A 23,603-nucleotide genomic window follows, 5' to 3' on the forward strand; every position below is an offset into this window, starting at 1 on the left:
CATCATAAATTCGAACAGCATGGCGGCGGAGTGTTTGACAACACTGACGGAGCGATGGATCCGCGACAGATTACAGCTCAAACATCCGTGGCTCGGTAACGTTTCTTCGGCTGACATCAACTCCCCGATAGCAGCTGGTTAAATCGGGTGATTTAACTGGTTAAACTGCGACATTTAACCTCTGTTGTGGAGAGCGGTCGCGGCTCCGCACCGTCTCGGGCCTGAGCTTCAGTTAATGAGCTAATGATGCAGCATTAACAGCCCGCGGCGCCACAAAACCGTAATACAATCTAAATTACACATTTTGTCTTTTATAAACAGGTGATGTCCGGACACTGAGCCTCCCGGGGACATATGAGGAGAAGATTATAGACCTGGGACATGCTCTGAATAACTTTGTCCGCCTGAAGTCTCTGGATCTGTCCTGCAATGCTCTCGTCTCTGTCGAGGTTGTTTACGTTTTATGTCACAATTAGTTTCACTGATTTCCTTCAGTTTGCAAGTGTTTTGGGAATACAATGAATGCCGTTGTATTTAAGTCTTATTCAACCCCGAAGGCCATGAGTTAAGCTTCACCTGGCTCCCAGACACCTGGAGTTCTTATATGTCGCCCTGAAGCTCTAATAATACCAAACAATGAGTCACTTCCCACAATGAGGTGTGTGCCACAATGTTGAATAACACATTGTTTACATACTATTGACACCAGCATTGGAAGCCGCAAACTCTTAAAAAAGTAGCCGGGACAGTGGTGTCTCAGTGCAAGGGCTGGTTCACCTCCATGTGGATGTTGTATACCTACTTGATTACTCATTCCAGCTTTTTACAAAGACTGTTTCATTACAACGCCAACACTGAAAGAAATCAACCGCTCTGTTGAGCGAGCAGTCATCAACACACCTGATCATGCTTTCTGCAGCACTCATTGATGGCACATCCATTACATTCAGGTATCAGAGCAGTTATACATTGAAAACGTGCAGGGATTATCATCTCTCATGACACACACTTTAGAGGCGCAGATTAACCTGATGAAGATGGGTTGGATGTTACCAAGAAACTGGAGTTATAGGAGAAAAGACACAGATGTAGTATAAATTCATAAAATTTAAATGTTGTACTTTTTTTCTGTGTCACTATTACAGGACAGATATTATTAACACAGAGCATCGCTCTACATTTATAAGAATCGTTATGCCTAAAGCATTTTCTTTCTTTATTTCTGAATATGTGACAACAATCGCTGCAATTCTTGACACCAGAGTGCTTTTGTGGAAATCCATCATTGACATTGGCTCAAATAAATTGCATGATAATGACTATTAACCTTGTTTATTCCTTCTTAGGGTGTCCAACATTTAAAATCGCTGGAAAGGCTGATACTCTACAATAACTGCATTCCTTCCCTTGAAGAGGTAGAAGTGCTTTTCGAGCTGCCTTCATTGAAAGAGTTGGACCTGCGTCTCAACCCTCTCACCAAAAGTGGCCCGCACTACCGCCCTCACCTGGTGCACGCCATGCCCAACCTGCGCAAGCTCGGTAACGTAACACGCGTCCAAAATGTGGCGATTTCACGTCGGGATCAAGTCTTCATAGTCTGCCGCGTCTTTGCCTTCCAGATGGCTGTTCAGTCAGAGACACGGAGCGTAAAGCTGCAATATTGCAGTTTCCCTCTGACCTTCTTCTTGAGCGGAAGAAGAAGAAGAAGAAGCAGCAGAGCGCCTCTCTGAATCCCATTGAAGATCAAAGGTACGCAGCACATGAATTACTTAACTCGGCTCGTTCGGTTTACGTTTCCTCACAGTTTCTGCAGCGACGTGCTCACAGGAGAGATGAGAAGGAAAACATATTAGATAATTTTTCTTCTGGAGATGTCAGTGATTCTGTCTTTCCTTTTGCAGTTTTCATAGTTTTGATTGAAAGGAGCATCTATAAACCTGTTGTGAATGGATGAATGCATCTATTTTGACATTTTACTTGTGGCTCACAGTTTCATGTTGAAATCCACTCTGAATTGTGATCACTTTGATTTTTCACTGTGATGGTTTTCCATGATGAATCAGTAGTTAAAGGCTCCGTGAAAAGCTGTAATTGTAGATAAATATATAACTCACTCACCAGTCTAAGAACAGAAGTATTGATCTCTAGATTATTGATTTGGATGTTTCTGAACTGTGACGGTGATCAAAATGTGGAAAAAGAGACCATGTGTCAATGTTTGCAGCTTTTATCTCGCAAAATCAACGAGTGCTTGTTTATTTGATGTATTTAATTTGTATTTCATCACATTTTAAGCTCCTCAACACTGGATTTCAAGGCAGCAACACAGATTGTTTACCAAACCAGCACGAAAAAAAGAGACTCTAAAGCTTTTAGATTTCATAAAGTTTGTCTATTCAGTTCTTCGCTGCTGTCTTCTTGCGTCATGTTTTTGCTGTTTATTTTTATTTAATTTTTTTAAATTTTTTTTATTGGTTTTCCAGAAGCAGTAATCAGAGACTCGCTTTAGTCGACCGCACAACCAAGAGGCTTTTTCCCCAGACTGACAGTCACGATATCGTGTTGAATTTTGTTGAGACAAACAGTGGTGGCCAACGGGGAATCGCCTCTGACTCACTTCATGAAGAAGCAGAGGGTAAGATGTCAAAACTGCAGTCAAAGCCTGAGGAAAAGTCACTTGTATAAAAGATTTAATGTTTCCAAATGATGATTAATTTCAGAATCCCAAGAAGTAAACTCTGAAGATTTTACAGAACAAAGAAGTTCGACCCCTAAAAAGGTGACTTTTGTTTCCCTGCAGTTAAAACAGTTTGACCCGTCAGACATTCACACTCTGAAATAGAAATATTCTTCAATTTCTTTTTAAGGAATCTGCAAAATCCATCCTCAGGTATCCATCCACTAAAAATGGTAAGTTCAGCTTGTTTGAAAACTAGAATAAGTACAATCACCACCAGGTGGAGACAGAAGCAAATTTTTCTTTCTCTTTGTAACAACACCTTTGTCCACGGGCAAGTCATGCAGTGTGTTTATCCGTCTGTCTCTTTTGTAATTTTGTCTCATTTGTCAGATATTGCCAAAGATCCTCACGTGAAAAAAACAGCGAATAAGAAAAGCTCTACCTCATTAAAAGTGGCTGAAAAACCCAAAGTGTCCTTCGGCCCGTACGTAGACAGACACAGCCCTGTGCCTGCAGACCGAAGCCAGAAAGATTCTCCCAAACACAGCAGACGTGCAGCCAGGGGACATTTCACCCCAAACCCTGGTAAGTCCGGAGCTAATGAAAACATTTATTCATCACAAGTGCCAGATTATTATCTGTCAGTTGAAGCTGAATTTCAGCAGTTAAATTTGAAATTGGATTTGTTGCAGTAGAACGTTGAAAATGAACGACATGAAAATGAAACTAGTTCCTCTGAAATCAAATAATAATCTTGAAAACTGCACTTAATCCTCAAAGGAAGGAAAATTGCTCCTGGTGTCTGGGGAACGCAGGAAGAGCAGACGAGTGCACAGCAACTTTGTTTTTCTTCAGATTTTCATTGAACTTAACATTTTAAAGTAAAAATAAGTTTATGAATATATTACTGCACTTTGAAAGCAGGTGGAATTGTGCCATAGAACTCCATATGTACTGCAAGTCTATTTGGATTTCAGATTGACCCTTAGATTTTGTGAAATTTGACTTGAAACAACATTTCAATTATAGTGTTAAAATTGAGATTTGGCGCCACAAGATTTGAGATTTAACCTCATATCCTGTCACTAAACGAGTATTCACAATATCTTTTCAGACCAAACATGCGCTCACAGTTCTTCATTGATTAATATTCGACCTCCCAGTCCAAGGCGTCCTGGTTTGAATCTGTCTGACCCCTCCAATCCCGTCTTACACCCTCCGAGGCTGACGTACTCCAACAAGCCAGAAGGGGGCTCCAGTCTGCCGCAGCAAGCCGAAAAGAAAAAAAGGGTTGAGATCCAATTCAGTCCTCTTACATCTTCTTATACACTGAATCACGTCTCTTTCATTCTCTTATTAAGGCTTTGTTTCTGTAAATTCACCTTCCAGGGGAGCTATAGAAAACCTCTGGAGATGCTGCTCAACCTGGTGGACAAACACTGGAAGGGAGAGAGATCTCTGCATCACAACAACAACTTCCTGTGTGAGTTCAAGTTTGCTTTGAGGAATGTCGTATCTTATTACAGCAGCCTGACATAATAAACATCCTCTCATCTTTTTCTATTTTTGGATCCAGCTCAAGCAGTCCAGATACTCTCCATGATGGAGAGCGATATTTCCAGCCGGGAGGCGGAGGTCAGGACCTTAAGACGGGAAGCCGACGGTTTGAGATTCCAAGCGGCGGCAGGAGAGGAAAAGCACAAAACCGAAATGAGTAACCTCTCCGCTCAGCTGGAGGACGCTCGCTCAGCGGTGGTGAGTGCATTCGACTGTGGAGGAGAACGACTCCAGGAGACAATGGGAGCGTTGACATTTCGTTTATTGTTTTCACTTTAAATGAAGAGCAAACTGAACGAGCAGCTGAGGATCGTCTTGGAGGAGAACGTCGCTCTGCAGAAGCAGCTCATCAAGTTAGAGCGGCAGTACCTCAAGTCTATGATGAGAAGCTCGCCGATTACTCAGATCAGAGGTCGGTGCAAAATACAGCGAGAGATGCATGAACAGGCACAGCTCGAAACTGGAACGCAATTGAGCAGTTTATTTGTACTTTCATGACATAAAAAACTCATTACATACCAGTAATTATGGCCACTGGTAAAAAAGAAAAGTTAAAAAAAAATGATTCTATGTAAAATTCTATTAAGTTTTATTGCATTTTCATATTATTCTAGTTAAAATAATGAAGAATCAAACAAAAAAAGTCTTCATATATTTCAGTTTACATGTAATGATCAAGGCAGGGGAGATAGCATGAGCAAGATGGTGGGACAATCAGAACAAGGTAGATTCTCTACACAAATCTAGATCTATCACTTCTATATGTAGCCATTGCCACCCCTTCTACCGATGTATGTCTGCAGGGTGAGCAGTAGAAAATATATCCATCTATATCTGCTCAGTTCTAGAAAAAAAAGGTCACTTTTTCATTGTATTTAAAAAAACAAAAAAAAAACAGTAAATAAGCCATGTGTTGCTCTGATTCTCCTCAGAGGCACAGATGGAAGTGGATGAGCTGAAGAAGGAGATCGAGGGGCTGAGGAAGAAAGTTCAAGAGTCTGAAAAACACAAAGAGCTGTCAAATATCCTGCAAGAAAGCCACAGGTGGGGAAAAAACAACAACCTTCTTTTGTTTGTTCTGTTTATACGATGACGTTGTTGTTGTTGTTGTTGTTATACTGTGTGTGTGTGTGTGTGTGTGTGTGTGTGTGTGTGTGTGTGTGTGTGTGTGTGTGTGTGTGTGTGTGTGTGTGTGTGTGTGTGTGTGTGTGTGTGTGTGTGTGTGTGTGTGTGTGTGTGTGTGTGTGTGTGTGTGTGTGTGTGTGTGTGTGTGTGTGTGTGTGTGTGTGTGTGTGTGTGCTGCAGGTCTCTGGTGGCGACCAGCGAGCGTTTGCTCACCGAGCTGAAGGAAAACGTGGAAAACTGAAGATGCACCGTAGGATAGAAATTTCAAAGCAAGTGAAAGCCAAGTTTTGCATTCGCTTGAGGCAGAGCAGCTAAAGACTTTTTTTAATATTCATTTTTTTTTAAGTTTAATTTATTCTACTGCAGTGTACATAGACATTTCATGCATATTGAGTTTTCAGTGCTTTTGATGAAGTAGGTGTTTAGTATTTGGGGGGGTGGAAAATGTATAGGCTGCCTTGACTTGATGTAAACTGTGAGAAGAGAAGCAATTTATTCATGAAACCTTGTGTATACGAGTGTGACAGGACTGTTCTGTGAACAAATGATTTTTACGGGAAAAATGTTTGTGAGAAGGTCATAATGTGTTTCCTGGATCTGAAGCAAGGCTGTCGCTCTCTTGCCTGTTTTTTTTTTTTTTTTTTTTTAGGTCAGTTGCGTCTCCATCTGCTTTGTACGCTGCAGTGGAATGAATGCATCTCGATTCCAGCTGCACTGTGACTTTATTTATACCTCTGCCTTCGGGCTGGAGAGCCGCTCGCACACGCACTTTCCTCTCACAAACACAAGCACAAGACCTGACGAGCCAGGTTACCAACTGGATGCAATACTCAGTGCAGCTTTTGGTTGATTGCTCCTTGGAAAGAAAAAAAAAAAGAAATAATCAGATGAGTATAATATGTTTTTACTCTTTTTTTTTTATTTTCAATAATGCACTACAAATCATGGACACACTTAAGAGAACAAAGAACCCCCCAAAAAAAGGAACACACTGCATGCAGTAGGGCACAATAGTACAGTAAAAAGTTATTTGAAAAAAGACGATATCGTTGTCCATATTAAAGGTGCACGGTATTTGGCATTAAGCACAGAAAACGGATCATACTCGAGCTACTGCAGCAGACGAAAAGTAACACACAGATAGCTGCTAGTTATGCACTTGATGCATGATTCTTCATCGGCCGAGGCTACAGGTAGTGTATGACACGTTACTTTGGAAAAATATTCTACAAAAGTATATAACTCGTTTGTAATTTTCCCTTTATCTGATACAGTGTGTAAGCGAACTGTAAAACCCTGCTGAAAGTTGAATTTGTGCCTTGGATGCTGGTACCACATGTGAAAGGTACTTTAAATGTTTTTTTAGTCAACAAATACAATAGCATCAGAGGATAGCTGACTTTGTACACGTACACGTTGATACACATTGATTTCAAGCAATACAAGATTTTGTCATGATCCAACAATCTCATGACTCAATATTTATGTATTTAATTTTTTTTAGCAAGAAAATATTTAAGTCTGTCCACTCCTCGCAGCAGCTCCAATACGACAAACTCCTACTGTCGACTATATGCTTCTGAATCAAATGTAATATACAGAACATGCACAAAGTACAGCAACACAGGAAATAAAACATGGAGCCAGTGTCATAAATTAAGCCATGTGGCTGAAAAGGTTTAAGAATATACACAATCTTACCACAAATATATTAGAACTACTGTATATAAATCTGATGAGGAAATACTTGGAAGTAAAACGTTAGAAATACAATCTTGTACAACTGAGCTCATCTACTGTGGTTACAGCTTTGTTTATTTCTTTTAGCTGAATTCCCCAATTCATGAAATGTTTGTAATTAAACACAAAGTCTGAACGATGAGAAAAGGGAACAGTAAGTTCTGAGTTATAATGCGGTGCATTAACACCAACACCGGAGGGCTTTTGTTATGATTCTTTATGGAAATTAAAAAACAAAAAGTAATAAGATGGCAGAAGTGAGAAAAGTGACAAAACCTGCATTTTTGGGGGATTTTTCAAGAGATCTGACGAGACTTTCGATGTATGTTCACGGAGCTGAATGCAAATAATTGAAATAACTGCGCTTATAGAATAATTTAACAATACAAACAGTAGATTAACAGCAGTTGACAAGTGCAGATGGCAGACGACGGTTAACAATGAAAACACTTTTTTTTCATTTTAAAAAGAAAGAAACACCGATGCTTTCTTTGTCAAAAAGATGTGACAATTATCTTTGAAAACTGCAAAACGAATTAAAAATGCATTTCCTCTTCAGCCAAATATGGAAAGAGAAACGTCTCCGTTAAAAAAAAGTGCAATGTTGTTAACTCGTTTAACTTTTTGTCCCGCTTCAGTTTTTCTTGGCATGTTGTTCATTGTGCTCAATAAATATCATAAGGCCCTATCATGACAACAAGGCTTCGGCAGCCATTGTAAAGCAGTTTCTCTCATTTGTTCTCTTCAGTGTTTGGCAGTAACTCGCTATCAGACAGGAATGTACCAGCTGGTGATGACTTTTGTAAAAATAGATGTAAACAGTTTTCCAGTTCTCACACTTCACAATTAGAGGAACTCAAAAATCTCTCTCACACACACAGACACACACATATAAGATAGATGGAAGGGAAAATATGCGAAATCCTATTCTTTTGTGCTTTCTATGAGTACCCTTTTAATAGAAAATCATCCTAGTAGTTGATCAAATGTTTATTTCCTCATCTTCGCCCTCACATGGGTCTGCCCGCAGTGGGTTTATTCACTTTCTTCTCATATGACCCTTGATGTTTGTATCCCGAAACGTATCCAGACGTGTCAACTACGTCCACCCGTCCCGCCTTACCCTTACCACGTCCGGTGCCGTCGAAACGCTCCTTGTGCGACCCTGTAAACTTGGTGGGGTCCGTAAGACGGCTCACTGTCGGGGAGGCCACGGCTCTCTGTTGTGGGAAAACATTTGAGTTTTGACCTGGAACCGGTGTTAAAAGACACATGGCATTAATCCCAAATCTTACCGTGACTCCTGCAATGATGGGACCCTTCCCTTCAATCAGCTTAAAGACCTCAGCCTCGGCCTCCTCGCCACTCTTTTCTTTATATTTCTTCCTGGCCAGCTCTCCGAGTGCAGTCTTGAACTCATCGTATGTGATGGTGCGACTGCTTTTCTTCCTGAAATGTAGGAGGAACACAGTCTGAATATGACGTTGAACCTGCCACTGTGACCAATACCTACTGAGAGAGAGACGCTAATCTCTAAGTGGAAGTAATGATCAGAAAACGTCAAAGGAACCACAGATTGAAATAATACAGAACACGATCAGCCACAACATTGTGACCACATCATGTCGACTCCTCTTTTGTTGACATAACAGATCTGACTCATTAAAGAATCCACTCAACCTGTAAAGGTGTGCTGTCGTTTCTGTGACCAAGATATCAGCAGAAGGTCCTTGAGGTCATTTGACTTGCGAGGTGAGGCCTCCATGAAAAGGATTAGTTTGTCCAACACATCCCACGTATGTTTGATTTGGACTGAGAAGGTTATCGTGTTCCTCAAACCATCCTTGAACCCTTTCAATGAAAGGGTGCACATGGTCATGGCAGATTGCACAATGATCAATACGGGCACCCTGGTTTGTCTGCTGTGCCGAGAAACCGACATAACAAGTTGGGAAGCAAGACGCACTCTGTTTCCAGCAGATTTCTATCACAACCAAACTAATCGCCTGCTGCAGTTCGAGCTGCAAAACAAGTACACCCAGTTGTCTTGCCACCACAGTATGGTCAAACTCACCCATCCCTATACGTTCACATGTTTCTTAGGAGAAAATGTTCACTTGCTGCCTCATAAATCACCCCAACTAACAGGTGCCAAGATAAAGAGTGTTATTTACTTCCTAATTTTATGGCAAACGGGTGTATATGATAGAAAAAGTGACCCATTTGATTGGAGAGGAAATTGACGGCCTCATGGTGACTAATAACACTCTTGCCTCATAGCAGGAAGGTTGTTAGAATCTGGGTTGGACTGGGTGGGCTTTCTGTGTGGAGTTTGCATATTTGCCCTCGGTGTGAATGGGTTTTCTCTGAGTAATCAGTTTCCCACCCCTATCCAAATACATTTTAAGGCTAATTGGTGACGTTAAACTGCCAGTTGGTGCAAATGTGAGTGTGGGTGATGTTGTGTCTCCATGTGTATGTACTGTAAGTGGATGTAATATTTGGTTTTCTTAAAGTAAAAACTGTTATTATAAACTCTTATTGTATATTTGTATAAAAGTCAAACTTCTGTTGATTTGTGTTTTTCCATTTACCGAGGTAGGATTATTTTATTGTTTTTTTGCCCGGTTGCTTTTGTGGAATTCAATTAATTATCTCCTCTTCCATTCATGTTTTATACAACTTTATTCAATTGAGGGTTGAGGGACGCTGGAGGCCTGCAGGAAACACGCTGGCTAGTTCACCAGTCTATCAGGGTGCAAACGCAAACCAAGAAAACCGATTCACAGTCTTGTCTTTGGATTGTTGGAAAAACACTAATGTGTCAGTAATAGACAGGCAGAACAAGCAAACTTCACACAGAAAAGGCCAGAAGCCGAGTTCAAACTGGAGATGAAGGATGACCTCCAGTGTGCAGCTGTCGTCTGTCTTACTATCAGCTCTCTATGTTCTAATGTCTGTAAACTGAAAAAAGTAGAGACAAAATGTGGAGAAATTGCTGAGAGAGAGTTAGAACTGAGTAAGACAGTAATGTGTGAAAAATATGCTTTGATATCATCTAAGAACTAAAAAAATTTAAATAACAAAACCACAGCATCAGAGTTTACTTCCTCATTTTGTTTCTTTTAGTTCAGATTTCAAGGCTAAAACGAGAATCGCCAGCAGTTTTCACAAAGCCATGTGTGATCCTTTGGAGCATGGAGATGGTATCCTACTCAGATAAACAGTGAGAAAAAAATTGCAGTGTTTGTATCACGTCTCCTGGGGTGTTTCAGTACTCCACTGTTGTCTGAGCAACTCCACACACAGACGCAGCTGTGGGCTGTATTTGTGACTGTCTCCTCGTATCGTCCATCACATTGTGTTCAGCTATGCAGTTCACTTCAAGTGCTCGGACCGAGCGGCACAACGGGGACGCTGAGCTGCAGACCCGCTAAATTCAAAGTATTTGGAAACGGCGTTTGACTCGTTATATTCTCGTTTATCAGATCGAACCGCCGCAAGCGCATAAAGCGCCACGTGACGGATCATCACCATCAATCATTCTCCATCTGCGAGCACTTCCACGTTAAAAGTGCATAGTAACACAAACACAAACAGTCATTTCCATGGTGATAAATCACCTCAAACAACAGGCCCACAGTCTTCCTTTGGCAACCCGCTGCCATGGAAACAAGCTACTGTAAACAGACATGTTTTGGTTTGGTATTAATGTGATTCATTCTGTGACCGGGTTTGTTTGACAAATCCATCACAGTTGCACATGTGAGAGCTCCGGTCTTCCTTCATGCTGTCTAATGTCAGGAGGGGGAAGCTGCACTTTCAGCTGGTGTTTCTGTCCGAGGTTGATAAGTCTCCTCTGCAAATCTCTTGTTTCCTGACCTCTTCAAGTCTCTAAAGTATCCAAAAGGTTAAGTAGTGTAAATAAACTGCAAACAAGAATCTGAGGAGATCGGGATGAGGATAAAAAGGAAAAAAAGGTTAGGGGGCAAGAACAACTTATTTTTGTCTGGGATATTGCTGGATCTGACCTGCTGTCTGTTTACATAGTTCAACCATCTGCACAACACAATCCATAACGGATCTGATGCAGTCTGCTTCACGGAGTCATGCTCCACAACTGCCTATGATTACGTTCACTGATGAGGAAATGCAACCAAAGCCACCATAAGACGTTGCCACTAATTAATTAATCCATGCCAGATTTCTACCTCATCTATAGTTCGTGCTGTGGTTTTCTGGCTCCGAGCAGAATCCATGTGGCGCAGCAGACCTCCATACCCAGAACAAATAATGATTCATTCAGCCATATCGTGATTAGCCAGTGCTCATTATGGATGTTTCATTTTTCATGTGCAAGAGAAGAGCTTTTGACAGTGATTAAAAGGAAAGTGGTATGACAGCACTGCCCTGCTCAGTCATGCCTGGAGACAGACACTACTATGAAATCCAGCCCCTCCCCCAAGACTGTCACTGTAAAAGTGTCCTGTGGGAGGCTTTGTGGGGTTACACACACAGCACATGTTTTCTTCACTTCATATTCTTACTGTAATGCCATCGTCAAACACACGCTCCTCTGTCTGGCTGCTGGATCATCTGCACATCGGATATCCAACGACCTACCGTACACACCGCAGAGATGCACCAATAAAAGCATGAATGCAAAAAAACAACAACTTTCCCCGAAACCTCTACAGTGGTGATGACTTAGCCCTTCAGAATGGAGGGACGTAAACAAGCCTCAGTGCCACAGTCAGCTCCCTCCCTCCCTCTCTCTCTGGTCTTGGCAGGAAGAAATGCTTGCAAACATAAACACCAATTGCCATGCCAACTGTGAAGGTGTTGATGTGGGAGAGTGAAGGTTCCACCAAAAAAAACAACAACAAACCCATGGAGACTCCTTTGGTTTCACAAATATAAGAAGCTTAGTCAATTCAACTAGAAAAACTGATGGCAGAAATACTGCAGGGTGTTTATAAATCTTTGCCCACAACTGCATGCATTAACCCTAAATCACTATAAGATACTGTCTGCAGACTTTCAATCTCTCCTTTTAACCTCTCATGGGACCATTGATGATATGCTTTTTAATATTTGTCTCATTCAATCCATCACTGAACCATCCTGAATTAATATGTTAGTTTTGTACACAACATGTAGACCCAGAAATCAAACTGTTAACATCAAAAAAGTGGAAAAAGAGAATGACTGAATGAAATGAATGAATTAGATCGAAGTGTTTCATTATGTCTCAGTGCCGAATGTCCAACATTTGGACACCAGTACCCAGTCCATCAAGTACTGACAGTACATTCATCCTTACAGCCAATTTAGAGTCGCCAATTAACCAAACAAGCTTGTCAACAAGGGAGAACATGCAAACTCACAGCAGACACATTCACACAAGGAATGATCTTGCTATGAGACAACAGTGCTGACAGCTGCACCACTGTGCCGCCTTTATCTCATGCGATTGACTTGTATTCAGTAACTACAGGGTAGTGACTATGCGGTGGTAGTGTAGGGATAGTTTTTTATGGCTCACCGCCATGTGTTTCTGTATTTTGGGGGATTTATACACGTGAGGGATCTCATTTGCAATGTCATGGAATTTTAAGCATGCAAAAATAAACCTGGTAAAATATACATAAGTCAGTTTAGATGTCGAGCATCTAAAATCACTTCAGTGAACTTTAACAGGCTACAGCTTTGCCACATGTTTGTATATTCTACAACGTGATGCTCAAAGTGCAATATGTGAAATGAAGTGTACTTTATCGAGTCCGTTACAGTGCACTTTCTTTCACATACCTTAGATTTTACTGTACTTTATGTTGGTAATAGTAGAACACTGATCCCTGCTGTAATAAAGGCAGAATAGACAGTTTTAAACAGAAGAAAATATTTTCAAGTGCCATTATATAATCCACTGTGTCTAACAAAAAAAAAAGACTGAGAATGAACTGCAGTTATGAGCCAGAAGGAGGTGGAAAATCCACAATATCAATGTGAAATTCACAAATAGACCTTTTACATGGTGTCTCCACTCCTGCAAGATGAGAAAAATGGCTTCCAGCCATACTTCACAATCCTGGTGCTGTCGAGTGGAATAATCTTCATTCATTTCATTCAAGAGGAGAAACAAAAACAATGCTGCTCTGTACAAGAATGAAATTTGCACATTGACATAAATTTTATCATGTGCCACTACATATCACTGTTATAAATAATAGTTCACTATGTATGAGAAATATTCCGACAATAAAAACTACTAATGAGTTGTGGGGGTTACAGGCACTCATTCAAAGTGTTACCAGCCCCTTACTGCACATAATGCACTTGAAAAAACATGCACAGCTGCACACTGGAAAAAAAAAAAATTTTCTCCAGTGGCCAAATAGTATTGGCGTTGCAGCTGATTGCTGGATAGAGTCGTAATGGATGAATCAGTCCAGCCTGAGGAGACGCAGAATGAGTCACCTCCACTGTTTGCTCTGGCTGCTGCTTCTCATACTCTTACCTCCAACTCACCTTAATATGAAGGAGAATAGTGTGTTACAATTACTGCTATACTGCAATAATAATCTAAAGGCACAAGATATACTGTTGCAATATTGCTTACCATCACTATACTGACAAAAGAAAAACTGCCTACACACTTCCTGCAATACAACTTTCAGACCTTTTTTGGGGGGGGCTCAAAATAAAAATTAATCCTTTCATGTAATATTTTGTTTTCAAATCCTTTCTTACTTGACTTTGCTGAAGACGATGTCCACGTCAGTGAGGGTGATGTTCTTGCCGTCAATCACGTTGCAGTCCTTGCAGAGTTTGGACCAGTTCTTGCCGTGCATCTCCTTGCCCGTAGCACGTGTGTCACCATGGATGGCGAAGCGTCTAAACGACTCCTCCAAAGCCGTAACCTCCACTGGTGTGGACGAGCCCATGCCTCCATCGCTGGTCCCATTGGACTCAGTCGAAAGCCTTTTGGACGCCCGGTCTCTAGACTGTTCACTGTGTGGTCGTAGAGGAGCTGAGCTCATGTTGGGATGCTTGGCTGTCTGGACTTTAAAGTCTTCTATGTTGTCTCTGAAAAAAATGTAAATTAAAGTCCTTTACCCGGTGATCTACGTCATGTAAATGTGGAAGAATATAATAATAAAAACAAAAAAACACTAACACTTCTCTTTAGGAACAGATCAGGTCACAATAGAAGACAACAGCACACAACATTAAATAGGTCACTCAGCAGTAATGTCACAGTTATGGGAGGTCATTAATGGAAAAGTACAGCTGAAATTAAATAAAGCATCATGTCTCAGGGTGACATTACAGTTTCAGGCTGTCTCCTATTGGATGGTGCTTCTATTTTGAAGACTGCAAGAGGGACTGGGGATGTGTTTCTGTGCTCACGCTGCCTGTGAATGGGCAGATGTCTTATGTGTTCTGGCACAAAAGTTAAAGTTATAAATAGATCTCTGTGGAATTCAAAGGCACACAAATCACGGAACAAGCCAGAAGGCGGGTATATAAATTAACACCAATGTAACATATGAACTGGAGGATGACTTTTCAGACTTACTTCTGGTCTGCCATGGTTTTGCAGGAATTTGGTTCCCTCTGTGCAGTGCTTGAATTTGCTGACTTGTGTTTTCTTTTTGTGCTGTAGAAAAGAGAACAGAGGTGGATGTTATCAAGGTGTAGAATACACTGTTCACAGATCTGAGTGCTGAGGAGAAAAACATCAAACTAAAGCAATAAATAAAACTTCACGACATGGGTACAATATTTCACTGAAGACAGTTCATTCTGATACAGTCTTACACACACAAACACACACAAACACACACACCAGCATGCGTGCATTCAGTTAAAACACTTGCAATGGAGCGAGCAATACCTGCAGGTCAAAAAGAAAGAGATCTCCTCCCAATCGCCAAATAACTTTGTATTAGGTGTTACTGGTCGAGACAGGCGTTTTTTGTTTTTTTCAAACTTCCCCTCTCTTTTGTTTTGCATGACTTCATTCAATCTGAATTAGTTATCAGTTAAATTTACTCATCAGTAACATTTCTCAGTCTCAGATTTGCATCGCACTTCAATACAAAGTCAGAAAGAAAATGTAAAATAAAATCTTCTGTTTCTATAGAGATAAGGCAGTCCTGCGCTATTTTTAGCACAGGCGAAACGTCTCCCCTCACCTTTCAGCTGTTCCCATAATCAGCTCAGCATCCTTAAAGAAAGTGTGCTGCCGTAGTAAAACACAGCCCAACAATGTCTATAAAACAATTTCCCAGCAGTATGCAGACAAGACGCAGGCCAGAGAGAGCTGCCGTGTCCTGTGAAACGACTCGTCCCGTCTCGCTGACGGACTTTCAGCGCCTCCTGTAAGTCTCCAATAAAGTGATTTCACTCACCCCCAGTGGCAGCAGGAATAGCGAAGGGTTTTGTTTCCTCAACTCTGGGGCCAACAATCACAAGTGTGACCCCTCTAAGCACAGTAGACACTTCAAATTGTACAAAAGTTTTTCTCGTACAAATGATTGACAATGTATGAAGCCATTATAATCAGGATGCAGATTCTTTGGGGGCCTAAAAGAAGAGATTATGAATGTGTATGAATAATGGCATTCAGGGCTATAGACACTGGGAACCCATTGTCCAAGGCAAGTGGCTTCTCTGTCTGACCCATTCCCATTTTTTTCACAAATACAGACATGGTGACATCGCAGAGTACCACTATTGATGGCAGGAGTTTCTATAGTCATATGTCATCGAGCACTCAAGCCAACACTATTGAGATGGAGTGACTGAGGTCGCTGAAGCTTCACTGTGTCACTAATAAAATGCAACAAAAACTATAATTACTATCATTGTAAAACATTTGCACTGGGAAAAAAAAGTCACATGCTATATAAATACATCAAAAGGACGTAGAGCAACTTAATTAAGATTTTTTAAGATGCATATCTTCTAAACTCCTTTATCCATTTTCAGGTTACAGGGATATCACATAAATATACATTTTATGTCTTAGCATTTTGTGTTGCATGTAATACTCCACCCCTGTAACAAATATACCACTGCCAAAATACACATCAAACTTGATAGATGATGATCTTGACAAAGATGTTTGATAAATACTGTTTTACTTGAATCAGATGTTCTGGATCACAGATACAGCTCCATCATGGAAGACAGTAGCTTCCCAGGGCCAATAAAGTAAAGTACAATGCAACAAGGCCATACTCTGTTATCTAATAACCACTTAAAACTAAAATTATTCTGGATGTCTGTTGCTCTTTTCAGTGTACATCTGTTCTAAATATAAAGAGGTATTGGCCATTCTAAACCTCTGACGTGAACAATTTATCCTACAAATGTGTCGTTCAAGTAAACTAATGTTTGTTTTTTAATCACATAAATGTGTCAAGCCCATCTTGTATTGGAACTAATTACTATTCAATCATTAATCTTTTACTGAGTTAAGAACCTGTCCCTGCTTCCCAGACATAAACCTCCAGTACATGTTTAATCTGCAGTGATTAGCCATAATATTATGACCATGCAAATAAAGAATTCTCATCATTATCTCCTTATTGTGACACCTGCTAGTGACTAACATACACAAAGATATGTTGCGAAGCAAGTACTCTTGTTCTTTAAGTTGAAAATTTAGAAGCAGGAAAAATGGCAACCACAGGTGGCAGATCGTGACGGATAGACAACTGGGTGAGAGCATCTCCAAAACTGCAGCTCTTAGAAGTATAGTACAGATACTGTAAAAAGTGATCCAAAGAAGAAAAAGCAGTTAACCATCAACATTGTCTTAAATATTTGTTGAAAGTACAGGTTGATCTGTATGATCAGCTCCAACTGATGAGCTTCTCTAGGTCAAATTGATGCAGGAGGTAATATGTGTGTGTAATAGAAAAGTAGAGGAGTGCATGCCTCAATGTTAAACTGATGGTCATATTGATATGGATGATTGATGTTTGAGTTCAATACAAACAAAAACCCGGAGCTCTCACAATGCTAACGCTTTGAACTTTGATATAATACAAGTAGTGTCATTTATATCTACAATCTGTACTTATAATACTCAAGATATTATAGGCTTTAAGACGCTGGTGCTGAGGTGTGTTGACAAAATGTACACACACCTCTCTGGGCTTCAGTTGTGATCTACATATGTTCTAGTACCTGAACGGTTTCTGTCTAGATAAACAGGTGAGAAGCTCACAGCTGCAGCTCAGCTCCACTAAACATGTTGCTCACACTATGTTATCAATCCATCCTGCTGTTTGTATATTCGATTCGTCACAGCAGGCCAAAATGATCCCCAAGCTGAAAACTGTTTGGGCAATCACAATCAATTTCCTTCCCTGTTGTTCAGTTTGTGGAGAGAGAACTGACAGTATTGTTTTAACTGATTTGGTTATTGTGAAACAACTGAATGGTTTGACATTGTTAAACAGGGTTTGTATCAAAGTGTCGGTACTTTTGAAAACTGTGTTTTATACAGATTTGTTCACTTGAAATGCTGGAGCCGATCCGGCCTGACAAATGGCCAAAGGCAAAGTAGCTATTCTCTGGACCAGTCTGTCACGGGGCAAACCTGCGATCAATTTAGATTTAGATTAGTCTAATTAGCCGTGATTATTGGACACGGAGAGGAAATCAAAGTACCATGGATAAAACAACTCACGCACATGCAATCTTGCCACAAGTCCACAAGATTTGAACGAGTCGTGAGGCCAGAGAGCTAACTCCAACACATTGCCTACAAAAGGAAGCAGTGCAGAGTAAAATGGAACCAGTTCCCATTTCCACTTGATCGACTAGACTGCAGTTTATTTGTGAATGTTTTTTAAAAGAGTAACTCTGCTATTATTATATTAGAAGGTTGGGAATTGTCTTTTTTAATAACCATAGCAAGTGACAATTTCGAGGAAAGGTGGTTCATTTATATGTTTTACTTTTTAACAATGAATAATCAGCAAACACTACAAACAAGAGGCGGACTCAGTACTTCTGTGTTCATGGGAACTAGGTCTTCATCTTGATGTTGCTTGGCTCAGTTTGGTACCGTGACTTCCTGTAAAGGCCCGCACTGAGGTTGAACCATTATTGACTTTACTTTCAGTGGGGATCCACATCCTTTCAATAGACTCACTCTGTGTTTGTCTTTGTGCCTCAACTGCAGCAGCAAAATCTGAGAGGCACAAAGGAACCTTTTTCTTCCTCCTCCAATTTATTGGTAGTAGATTCAAGTGCTTAAGTCCTTAGTACAACAAAGCTTCTCAGCCTCCATCATTTGCGACATATATAGGAGCCACATCGAGACTCAACAGAGAACAGTAGAATTATTTACAACACAGACAGACCTAAATGAGAGGAAGTATGGGCACTGCTATTTTTGATTATTGTATTTTGCCAAAAAGCATGCAAACGCAACAACGACTTCATGGCCGTGTTGTTCCTCGCTGTTTTTATTTCTGCCCCATTTTTCCACATACAAATGAGAAGCCATTTGGTTAAGGGCAGATCTCCAGAGACAAATCTGCGACTGGATGACAGCATGCTTACATACACTTGCCTTCTGGCAATACACTGCACAGATGAGTGCTTTAACTATAAATTGACCCATTTTGAACTGAATATCTATTCATAGCAACAATGCACTGCCATGACTGGAACGTTCTATTAATTCTCGAGAGGGAAGATCGTCGGCCAGACAACATGCAGGCTGAAACAAGCAAACTAAATAGAATGAATTTGGTGTTTAGCTGTTGCTTTGGCAGATGGCGTTTAACTCACTAAATACCACCACTGACATCAGACCAGTGTGTGTGGGAGAGGGAGAGAGAGTGTGTGAGAGAGAGAGAGAGAGAGAGAGAGAGAGAGAGAGAGAGAGAGAGAGAGAGAGAGAGAGAGAGAGAGAGAGAGAGAGAGAGAGAGAGAGAGAGAGAGAGAGAGCTTCACAGTCAGTGGGCATGCAGAGATCCCATCTGCTTTCTATCCAGATCAGCATCCTTTCCAGGCAGCTGCTCTGGAATGTGACTGTCAGTCAATCATACATGTGAAACAGAGATCATCACCACAACAGTGAAACCTCGCCATTCTGCACAAGACTCATGTATTTCTATTACAGTACGTCACATCTATAGATGTGTATACCAGCTCACACGTTCTAGTCAAGGCTCGTCGTACAGTCCAACAACCAAAATAGCACAATTCCTGGAGGATGAGGCAAAACTTTTATGTAATCGTGTACCCTTCATAGGTAAGTTCAATGTTCCCTGTTTAATTCAAGAAATATCATGCTTGTGACAAGTTAAGGATAACCCTCTTAACCATTTCCCTGTTTGGTCACAGCCCCCCCCCCCCCCAACTCTTGACTCTCCACACAGACAGTGAGGCCATGATATCATTATGCTCCAGCTCGGGTCTGAGGTCACCACCATGCCTCCTTTGTCAGGCCTCGCCTTCCTAAACACTTCTAACGGCTCTGTGAGTCAAAGATCTTGGCAAGCATTGTGCGGCTGAAAAATAAGAAGTTTTAAACAAGCTACAGTGGTTATTGTTGGCGGTAGTGGCAAGCCAAATAGAGATAAAAGACAGTCAGGGGATCCTTATGTAACCCCACGTATGAGAGGTAATACGTGATGCCAGAGACGGCAGAAGTGTCCCTGACATGGCTCAGATGGAGGAAGCCTTGTGTGCCAGCAGCAAATTAGCTCGACATAGAGCAGTTTATGAATTTTAGGTGCGCTGTAATGTTGAATTAACTAAGATAACTAATTTAAAACTCTTTGCGATGTCATGGAAATGCCAGCGAATAAAAAATGATATGCAATGGCCACTATTTCCCTCTGAGCGATGTACAGTATATTCAACAATAACATAGGGTTTAGAATCCAGATTCTTCCCCAAAAGCATTTTCTTTGGTTTGTAAAAGTGACCTGAATTTTGAGTCATGGCGAACAAAATAGGATAATTTACACTCGGAGGTTAACTGTTAGTGACAGGACCCAAAGGCTCTTGGACCAGTGTGCTATGAAACCTACAATAGTGAAAATCTGGGGCAAACTCAGTGACTGTGTCTTCTGCTCAGGCATACCTAATTTAACCTATTGGAGGCGAAACATGGTTGATGCTCCATTCAGTGAGAGGAAAGCACCAGTAAATAAAATAATCTTCTGTTTTTATGATGGTCAATTTGCCATAAAGGAGTCAATATCATCATTATATTCATTTAAATTTAAGCAGAACACCCTGTACTCCCCACTGCTTCAAGCTTCCCACTTCCACTGAGCACCAGGAATAAATTGGTGAATAAATCTTTTCCCCCACCAGTTATTATGTAATTACCTTCATAAAACCCAGCAGCTTGGCGTGAAGGTTGCAGCCAAAGGCCAAATGTGATTTCGCCCATTCTTCCTAGCCATCACTGCCCCTTCGCTGTGGCTCACTGAGGCCGCCTTCACATAATGAGCACATGAGTAAAGTGCTCCTGTTTATGTTACTGGACATGTCTGCAGCTGCTGGTTTCACCGAGCTGTCTCAGCGCGTTTTTTTTGGGGGGGGGAGCGAAGTCGGTTACATAAACTTGCAAACGCCAGATTCGCACCGAGTCCACGTGATGTGTTTGTTATTGTCAGCCCTCAATGCAAAGTCTGCCAATGCATAACATCACATACTGGAAAGGAAAGAAGAAGAAGAAGAAGAAGAAGAAGAAGAAGAAGAAGAAGAAGAAGAAGAAGAAGAAGAAGAAGAAGAAGAAGAAGAAGAAGAAGAAGAAGAAAAAAAAAAAACAGGGTTGGGAAAATCATGCAGCCACATGCATTTGCAGTACAAAAGGACATTTAATATTTGGAAAAATACATAATAAAAGGAGACATGCACAAACATGAATATTGAACCTTCGAGAATCAGCTGTGCAGGCTGGCATAAAGCATGCAGGTCAAATGGAAGCCCAAAACAATCAGTATTTCTTTTTCTTTTTCTTTTTCTTTTTGCTTACTGCTGATGAAGCACCGCTGCAGTGGGATATGAAACCGTTTTAATCACCTGCTGACACAATCCTCCAAAATCACCCGAAAAAAAAAAAAAAAAATCACAAAACCATAATTGCGCGTCGAGGAGCGTTGAAGTGTGTTTCCTCCGCGCTGCTGCGCTCAGGTCTGCCGATGGCTGAGTCCCTCCGAGATGCTGAAGAGAAACCAGAGAGCTGATTGGCTGAAAGAGGAGCTGTTTTCTTCTGGCTTGTTGTGTGACCGCTGATGGTGCCGCGGCAGGCAGCTCGTAAACAAGCGGAGTGCGCAAGGGAGCGTCTTTTGCGCGCAAGGAGCGTCTTTGTGCGCTTTGAGAGGCGGAGATTGTGACAACACGAGCGTATGCCTTTATTTGGACGATCAATCCAGCTTCATTAACACACAGTGTGTTTACAATCAGAGAAGGTGGATGCATGTGAGAGGCCAGTGGTCACACACAGGGGCAATAAAATGGAATATTTTAAAACGAAATTCAAACCACAGGATGTTGTGGACTGTGGGTAACCAGAGGAACTCGTCTCCAGTGGCTACCCTTTATGTATTTAGAGAACACATTTGCTAGAGAAAAAAATAAAACAAAGAAATATAAGCGGTTGTCCTCTGTGCACTAATGTGTTACACAACTCGTAGTACCCTGATGGCTGGACGCTGGATGCACATTATGTAACCTCTTGTCTCTGATGGTGCAGCTGATATAATATAGCACCCGGCTCTGAGATGAACATCTCAAAGACTGGGGCCAGCGGTGAAAACATGCATGCCTGTGAGCAAAGGCAAGGACTCAGAATAGTAATCTAGCTGATCATGATGAAAACAGACTGAACAGGGTGTAATCACAGGATGACATAATTGTCTTACTCATGCTGCTTCACTTGCGCCACTGTGTGGTTCCTGTTGGGCTGTAGTCACCACACACATTCACACAAACTATTCACTGTGTATTCAACATCTTCCAGGGGCTTAGCATTGACTTACACTGATTTCATAAGTAAAAGCTTCAGAGCTGTTCATTATCTATGTATTTATTTTCCTCATGCTGATTTGCTTTTTGTCCCCGGAAGTGGGGTAGTCTCCATCATTACACTGTGTAAACAGACTGAGATTCTTAAAACAGTGATAAATAAACACACAGACACACAGTATCCATATTAACACTACCAGGATCCATAGGGATTAAAAAACCACATTTCTATAAATTCTACCAAGAAGCATTTAAAATTAAATATCTAATTAGTCTTTATATAGCTGTATTGTGTTATTATATGTTATTTAAAATGTTTTGTGATAAAAGGATTTACGCTCAAATTATTCCTTTTTGTCAAGATAACTCCTCAGAAATGCCATCTCCTACTCTCATGAACAACTGCCCTATATTAACCCTCACCCTAAATAACCCGTGACATTAGCCTGGCCTTAAATGATCTCTTCACCTAAAAATGGAACGATCATTTCTAAGGCGACTGTCATATCCCCAAGAGGAAGAAATCTTTCCATAGCATGAGTGAGTGCATCAACAGATTTGGGTCCCCGCAACAAGGCCAAGTACATACTCACACACATTCGAAGATTGCATTAGTTTACATTAATCCTTTAGAATTCCTCTCAACCCAGCAGTAACTCCTACTCCTTATATCAACCGTATTACAGCCCAATCCAGAAAACCAGTCTTTAAACATTGAATAATTTCTCTCATGGGGATCTCCATTTGTGTCCCCTCAGTAACATGAGGCCCTGTGGAATACAGTGCAATCAAGTTAAGGTCTCACATGCACACACACGCGGAAACTAGTTGTGCAATTAATCATTTACGATGAAACTGAGATAAAACAGCTGCCCCGGTGTTCCAGTTTCAGGGTCCTGGTGTTGCTCCTCATGTCAGCCCAGTTTCTGGACTTACTGGTACATTTTAAGGGAACAAAGCCATTGTTCATGTTATTAGTAACACCTGCACTTTTCCACAATGAGTCAAAATGTTTTGGGTAAACAAAACCTTAATAGCCCCTCATGTCCTTCACAACAAGGTTTTGGTTTTTTGGTTGTTTTTTTATAGTCTGAGAATGTGCCCCCACTGAGGACAATGCTTGGAAAAATGCAGCCTACTAGCATTTAGTTTACTTGCTCATTTTGACTCAGTTCCTGGATTCCCATGAGATCATAATTGAGTTATTTATTCCCGCAGACACATAACAATAAAGCCAAGAACTGAACCCATTAAAAATGTCTGTCGGAAAGTATTTATTAGTTTCGGACTTTTGTAAAGTTTGAAAAACCCACTACACTTTTCACATAACGCTTAATCACACATTTGTAAATTGTTTTATATGGTCTTTCATTAGGTAATGCAATAAATGATGTAACTTAATTTCATGTTTAGTTTCCACTGCAAAAGTGTGGAGATATTTTGGTTGGGCTTGCATCCTTTTGAACATTTCTTTGCTGTATTG

The 23,603-nt window shown here is 40.9% G+C and overlaps 2 protein-coding genes across 4 annotated transcripts; one reads left to right on the top strand and one right to left on the bottom strand.

The window, feature by feature from the left end:
* The first annotated feature begins 16 nt into the window (after nt 1-16).
* On the top strand, nt 17-6,223 carry cep72 (centrosomal protein 72). The gene is made up of 14 exons (XM_080471941.1): nt 17-95; nt 322-449; nt 1,347-1,539; nt 1,620-1,749; nt 2,484-2,635; nt 2,721-2,779; nt 2,868-2,910; nt 3,071-3,265; nt 3,795-3,970; nt 4,070-4,163; nt 4,257-4,435; nt 4,523-4,649; nt 5,170-5,281; nt 5,543-6,223. Exons 1-14 carry the CDS (start codon nt 20-22, stop codon nt 5,601-5,603), a joined length of 1,725 nt encoding a protein of 574 aa, XP_080328067.1. The 5' UTR covers nt 17-19; the 3' UTR covers nt 5,604-6,223.
* A 64-nt stretch (nt 6,224-6,287) lies between these two features.
* tppp (tubulin polymerization promoting protein) lies at nt 6,288-21,426 on the bottom strand. Of its 3 annotated transcripts, none has more exons than XM_080471944.1 (5): nt 21,176-21,426; nt 14,685-14,765; nt 13,856-14,191; nt 8,398-8,551; nt 6,288-8,322 (listed from the first exon to the last, which is right to left on the bottom strand). In XM_080471944.1, the coding sequence occupies exons 2-5, from the start codon at nt 14,696-14,698 to the stop codon at nt 8,113-8,115; spliced, it is 714 nt and encodes a 237-aa protein (XP_080328070.1). In that variant the 5' UTR covers nt 14,699-14,765; nt 21,176-21,426; the 3' UTR covers nt 6,288-8,112. The 3 variants fall into 3 exon arrangements, with proteins under 3 accessions (XP_080328070.1, XP_080328069.1, XP_080328068.1); XM_080471943.1 differs by having other exon boundaries at nt 21,129-21,418; XM_080471942.1 differs by lacking the exon at nt 21,176-21,426 and adding an exon at nt 15,304-15,482.
* Between the last annotated feature and the right edge of the window lie 2,177 nt (nt 21,427-23,603).

Source organism: Lipophrys pholis (assembly GCF_963383615.2).
Source record: "Lipophrys pholis genome assembly, chromosome: 9".
Lineage (NCBI taxonomy): Eukaryota > Metazoa > Chordata > Actinopteri > Blenniiformes > Blenniidae > Lipophrys > Lipophrys pholis.